We start from the raw sequence: 6,409 nt of genomic DNA, 5'->3' as shown, positions 1-6,409 counted from the left end.
GCTGGTACCCAAAGCCATAAAATTAAGAACTAGGCCACGCCCACTAGGTTTATTCCACTTGCACCTGTAGAACGTGCGAGACAAAATTGGTTTATTCCAATTTGTACTGAAAAACCAAATTTACTAAAATCTTAGTGTACTTTCTTTATGGGAGACTCTTGTTTATCTTAAATAATAGGTATTGTTACCTACTTTTATCTCTGTGAATATGGCAAGAATGCAAAGTAACACGGTGTATTAGACTATTTTCTTACGTGTATCCGTCCTTCCTTAATGTCCTATGTCCCCTAGATGGGTAACAGAGGGCGTCCACAACAGTTTTCCATCGCGTTCGGTCTAAGGCTTCGCGTTTGATTTCTCTCCAAGTCTTGTAATAAAGTAATAAATTAATCTTGTGCACAATTGTGTTCGTAGATGCTACACATGGCGAAGCGTCCGTTCGCGTCGGTGACGGTGCTGCTCAACGGCACGCTGACGGGCGCGGGCCGGCGGCGGCGCGGCGCCGAGCTGCGGCCCGTCGCCATCGAGCCCACGGGCGACGGCCGCGCCGCCGTCACCTCCGTGCTTGTGCGGTGAGTTGCATTCACTTGTTTTAACTTGCCATCAGTGGCGTAGCTAGGTAACCAAGGGCCCTGGGGCAAATAAAAAAAAAATGGGGCCCCACTGCAATCTAAACTGGTTAGGTTTTATCAAGTTGATTGACACTAAGCTTACTTACTGTCCTGATATTGCATTTTTTTAACCGTTCTCTTCCTGAGCTTGGGGTCCCCGGGGTACTGCCCCGCCTTGCCTCTTAGTAGCTACGCCCCTGTTTGCCATTAAGGCTTCTCCAAACAGAACGCGTACTTAGCGCGCGCTAGAGCATCAAATTGTGTTGCATCAAGTCAAACACAGCGCTGGCGCTAGCAATACGCAACGCTCTGTCGCAGCGTTAGGATGGTGTGACACCGGATTATACATTCAACCAATACAATTCAGCGCTAAAGCACGACGTCAAGCTAGCGCTTTACGCCGCGTAAGTACGCGTTCTATTTGGCAAAGCACAAGTGGTACAAGCACCAGTAGAACTCTGCTACCAGACTTTAAATAAATTAAGTGGTTTATATTGTAAAGTATATCTTAAATACATACGGTTTAANCAGTTTTCTAAACTTTCATAATAACACAAAAAAATATGTACTTAATAGGCCATTATTTTCTGTAATCGCTCCACTAAAGTGGTACGTCGGAGATTCCGTTACATATTTTTGACTTTCTTAGGACTAAGTAATATTTGCAATCCCCTAAGTTTACGTTACGTAGAACACATTTAGAGACAATAACTGAAAAGATTATTTTTATCCACAACGTGGAAGCTCTTGCCCTTCATCTGACCTGATGGAAAGTTGGAAACTGATGGATGATCAGCGAGCTTCACCCGGAATCCTAAACCACAGAGGAATTGGCTGTCCTAAATAGGTAGTCTTACCACTAGACCACAGTGGTGATTGTTACTTTACGATTAAATTTGATATACTGCGCAGTTTTTAAAAATATTTTGGACCTATGGAAGGTCTTTTTTTTTTCAAACTTTTAAGTTGAAAATTTTAGAATGTTCTGCTAAAAGCATTTTTTTATTTTTCTAGCAAAAATTTTGTATCCTGCATCAAAGATAGAAAGGTGATTATTTTTTTCAAACATCTGCAATTACTAGGGAATCTGTCAAAAAAAAGAAATCTGAGAAAAGTTAACCCAAAAAAAAAGATAAAAAAATTTAAAGCCTACTAGGTCATAAAATTTTAAAAAATCACAAAATTAACGATAACTTTTAAACTACGAAAAATCGTAGAACATACATGGGGGTGAAATCGATAGGTCTAGTCCTCACCTATCACCTGCCTTCGGCTTGACACCTTACAAGAAACACCCTGTATTTATGGTTACCATAAACTGTGGTGACTTTCGTCCTAAACATCTTTCTGAAAATATAATATGATGAAAACACAGCAACTTTTCTTCAAAATAAGACTAATATACATTTTATTTATTATATTTTTTATGTAAACATATATGTTTGCTTATTAATTATTATTTAAGGAGCTTAACTACTCGACAGCACTTTGTTTATGTGTCTTAATAATTGTGTTGTCTTGCCTCAGTTCTATGTAACAAGTTTATAATGTTGTTCGTTTTGTAAATCGGTTTCATTATATTTTATTGATATAATATAATAATATGGATTCAATATGGTTATTTTACACCATTGCATCGCGGCATTGATTAATGATTCTCAAGAGTTTATTTTAATTTAATTATGATTGCCATTGAGTATAATTAATTTGAAATTGAAGAATTAGTTATCAAAGCAGTTTAATAAATTAACTAAATTAGTAAAATGTATTACATGGAAGCAACATAAAATATTTATTTAATATAATGCTAAACATAATGATACATTATGTTTAAAATGGTGTAAAATAGTTTCTATAACAATGCTTCAAGTTTTCTATATAATTTAAACAAGAATCAATTGAATCTCAACATAAAATTACTCTTAGACAAAACCAAATATTAAGATTTCAACTAAATTTATCTAAGCATGCTCATTTGTAAGCTACAGTATTGTGTAATTTGAATGGTACAATTACTCACTTGTATAGTATACATACAGCAAAACAAGACATTGCGATTGTAGTGAATGTATGTGAAATAGTCATTTTGATGTAGATAACTAACTACCTATCTCAATAGATGACCTGAGTTTATTACGTTCTATAAACTTGTCATGAAGATGTATTCTATTAAGATCTATTAATATAACAATTAATGTAATTTTAAGCTAAAAATTAACTACTATAATTATCTATCATTGTAAGAGAGTACTGATGTTGTTATAATAACTATCCTAAGTGATACATAATCAAATATTACATTTGATCAAAGTATAAACAAGTCCAAATTACATTCCATTGTATATGTTGTACATAATAATACACTTGTATAATCAAATTAGATCAGGTATTGAAGAGCTTTAAGGATGTTATACTAAGAAAATTTATTGCTCATGTACTTCTATTCGAACTTTCTCATTAATTGTGTATTAAAAATGCATTTAAGTACACCTACTATTTATTTTTATGATTGCAGTTTTAATTATTATTCCACATTAATGGGGTAACATAAAGATAGTTCTGACAAAAGGTAAACCAATAGTTTGTGAATAACTAATAAAATATTGTATATGTATCTAATCAAGTTAATAGCATTTCATTGATAATTTTTTATCACATAACCTATTATTTGCAGTCAATAAAATGTTTGTACATAGTTATTTAGGCATTCAGGGCAGAAAACAATTTCCAGTAAATATTACAGTATGATCTCAAATTGTGTTCAATTATACACTCATACATTCTGGTTTTACCTTTTGTTGCGAAATTTTGAACTGTTTTCACTATTTTGAGGTGTTGCATGGTTTGTGTCATTTTTATAATCAGCTTTATTTATTGATAATATTGCATTGCAGCTATTCCTGACATTATGAATATAATTTAAGATAAAACATTGCATTTAAGTCAATATTATATAAAAAGAGGAAGGGTATTTTCATTCTGGTGTTATGGGTATTTCATATTCGAATAAGCATGATTTACTTGCTCAAAAATATTTTTTGATATGCAATTATAGCTCAATAATGTTCGTTTATATTCACTAATATATCTAGCTAATTATACTAACTAACCATTGGTTTATCTATTCCATTGTTTTACTTTCATCTAATTAATTCAAATATACATATTATGTACATTTACAATATAAATGTTGTGGCTTCATAACTCAAACTGTATCTTTACTTTACATTAGCATTACTCTAACTGTAATATTGTTGTATGGTAAGTCCATGACACAATGTCAGGCAAGCAATACTTTCATGACAGTCAAATAGCATCTGATAGCAGTATTATGTATAAGCAATATATATTTTTGTTTAATCTAAATGTAAAGTGTTTATAAATAAAATATACTGTTGGTTGTAAATTAAGTTTTAATTAAAGCTCCCAAGAATCCTAAGACAGAAAACTGATAAATGGTTGTTCTTTTTTAAATAAATTATTGATCTTTTTGAGTTAGAAGGTGAGTTTTAATTTTCTGGAGAAGTTCCTTTTTGACTGTGTCCGGAACCAAAGCTCGAGCCCGTGGTGTTACTTTTGTAACCAACATATCAAAAGTAACATTGGTAGTGTCATTTTCTTTTACTACGTCTCTGCAAAGCATCCTCACTTGGTCGCGCCAACCACATTCAATAAGTCGTCGTCTCAATAATTCTTTGAACCTGAAAATAATATTTTGTGGATTATTTATACATTTGAAATTCAAACAGACAAATGAAACTAAAATGATGACTTTCTAGTTTGGAAGAGGCCTATAATTTACGCATTGAGGGTATAACAGATGAGAAGTGAATGTTTCTTTAATAATTTGATTTAAAATACTAAATTTAAAACCTTTCTCTATCTCCACTGAGGATTAGGCGTTGATGAGCTATAGTGTTATTCACGGTCATGATTACTGGTTTCTTCACTTATTACTTAGTTTAAGTAAAGTAGGTAGTTCTACAATGGTTCAAATTATCATTACTATACAAAAACACCCTTTCACGGTCAGATAAAGTGCTGTGTAGATACTCGATTTTGTTGTTAAAAATAATCGTAAATCAACAAACAAAAGTGCTTGTCAATCAGTCACCATGTTCCACAAAACAAACGTCAAATTTTGTAATTGGCAAAAATTTTGACGTTGACGTTCAAAGATAAAGTAATTTAAAGATCAAGTTATACGTTTTTCTAAATGTTCACTATTAAAAACCAAAAAACATTTCATTCTTAAATAATCAAACATCGGAAACCAATCACCGGTAATTTTTTGGGTATTCATAGCACCGTTGCTCTAGAAGAGATGCCCACCACCCTCTAGCGAGAGGAAAAAACCACTGAAGAACACTGATGATAATGACTACGACTTAGGTTGTACACCCTTGACATGAATTTTAAATTTTACTGTCTTTAAATTTAAATCATAATTGTCATTTTTATGAATAAAGATATGAAGAAAAATTGGGTGCATTTTTTATATCATTTTTTCGAAAACTTATCGATACATCTATGTGAACCGTACGAAACATACCCAACACTAGTCACATTCGTTTGACAGCCGTCATTCTAATCAAGCTATATTGGATAGACTTTAGGTCAGGTACTAGGATATTTAAAAGTATGAAATTAGGTAGGTATGAATTACTAGATTTACTAGTAGTACTATTTAACACAATGAAATAACAATCATTACTTTGATATACATTATGCACAATAAAAATATTATGTATTTGAAAATTAATAATATAGAATGACGTTTACCGCTACAAAAGTATTTTAATCAACCCAACAGACTAGCTATAAATTAACAAAATATCAGTTTTATCGGAATTAATTAACTAATTGTCGAATCGAGTCACACGATATCGTTCGATGACTTTGCGATTGCAGTACGATGATACGAATATATTTACGTTGCGGCAATCACTAAAATTCGCTAAAATGACACTAATGACGTTAAAAAAGTGGCACGCTCGTCTTCATACAAATTTTTTGACAAGCTGCATCTATCCATATCTGTGGAGATAACACATGATTTTAAACGTCAAGTCAATTTGACAAGTCTCACAAATTCTCATCGTCCACGTATTTGCTAAAATAATTTGTTTCAAAGATTGATTTCAAACTTGTATAAACGTGAAAATAAAGTTGGTTTCATGGGCTTGTTAAATAATGTGTATGATATTATGAACACGTAAGTGATTATGGTGTAATTGTGTATGAAAGTGTTTGTTTACATCTCTGCTGGATTCTAAAAAATCAAGGTATACGAGTCTTGTTATTTTCCGGTGACATATACATTCTGTTCAATTCAATCGATTCCATCAGTACGATTACGACGTGTTATTAAATGCTTTAGACCCATGAAGAGTTTTTAGTTTTAGGGCAGAGTTGGAACAAAAACTTGAGTCAAATACCTACTTATATCTATCTCGCTCTCTGCGGCCCTACCTCTCTTTTTAGTGTGAACTGTAGTATTGCTATCTTCTGATTTAAATCTCCTTGTAAATTCTTCGAAATAGCCAATTCACTAACCAAATCAGAAGTTAAACAAATAAATAATTAATATTTGAAACTAAGATTACCTAGTTAAATAAAAAATCACAAAATTGTCGGCCATTTAGGCTTAATGTGTTGGCGAATCAGGGAATTACAATCCCAATTCCTGGGTAATCGGTACCATGTGGCAACATCGGCCCAATCCGGCCCATCATGGCGGTTGTTTACTATTTTGTTTATTAAGCAGTTAATTTCGTTTGTGTTAGGATTATATTATC

The 6,409-nt window shown here is 32.6% G+C and overlaps 1 protein-coding gene across 1 annotated transcript; it reads right to left on the bottom strand.

Moving 5' to 3' along the window:
- Positions 1–3,084: 3,084 nt before the first annotated feature.
- On the bottom strand, positions 3,085–4,810 carry LOC114352047 (enhancer of yellow 2 transcription factor). Its single transcript, XM_028303491.1, has 2 exons — positions 4,485–4,810; positions 3,085–4,312 (listed from the first exon to the last, which is right to left on the bottom strand). Exons 1-2 carry the CDS (start codon positions 4,541–4,543, stop codon positions 4,090–4,092), a joined length of 282 nt encoding a protein of 93 aa, XP_028159292.1. The 5' UTR covers positions 4,544–4,810; the 3' UTR covers positions 3,085–4,089.
- Positions 4,811–6,409: the final 1,599 nt, after the last annotated feature.

The sequence above is a fragment of the Ostrinia furnacalis genome, unplaced genomic scaffold, assembly GCF_004193835.3.
Source record: "Ostrinia furnacalis isolate ACB-3 unplaced genomic scaffold, ASM419383v2 OfSCF1242, whole genome shotgun sequence".
In the NCBI taxonomy this organism is placed as follows: domain Eukaryota; kingdom Metazoa; phylum Arthropoda; class Insecta; order Lepidoptera; family Crambidae; genus Ostrinia; species Ostrinia furnacalis.
This window is presented reverse-complemented; position numbering and strand designations above follow the sequence as displayed.

Excerpts from the sequence above, each read along its gene's own strand:
- LOC114352047 (XM_028303491.1), bottom strand. The coding sequence starts at position 4,543 with ATGACCGTGAATAACACTATAGCTCATCAACGCCTAATCCTCAGTGGA. Across the intron at positions 4,313-4,484 it reads CTCAGTGGAGATAGAGAAAG|GTTCAAAGAATTATTGAGAC; the intron begins GTTTTAAATTTA and ends TATTATTTTCAG.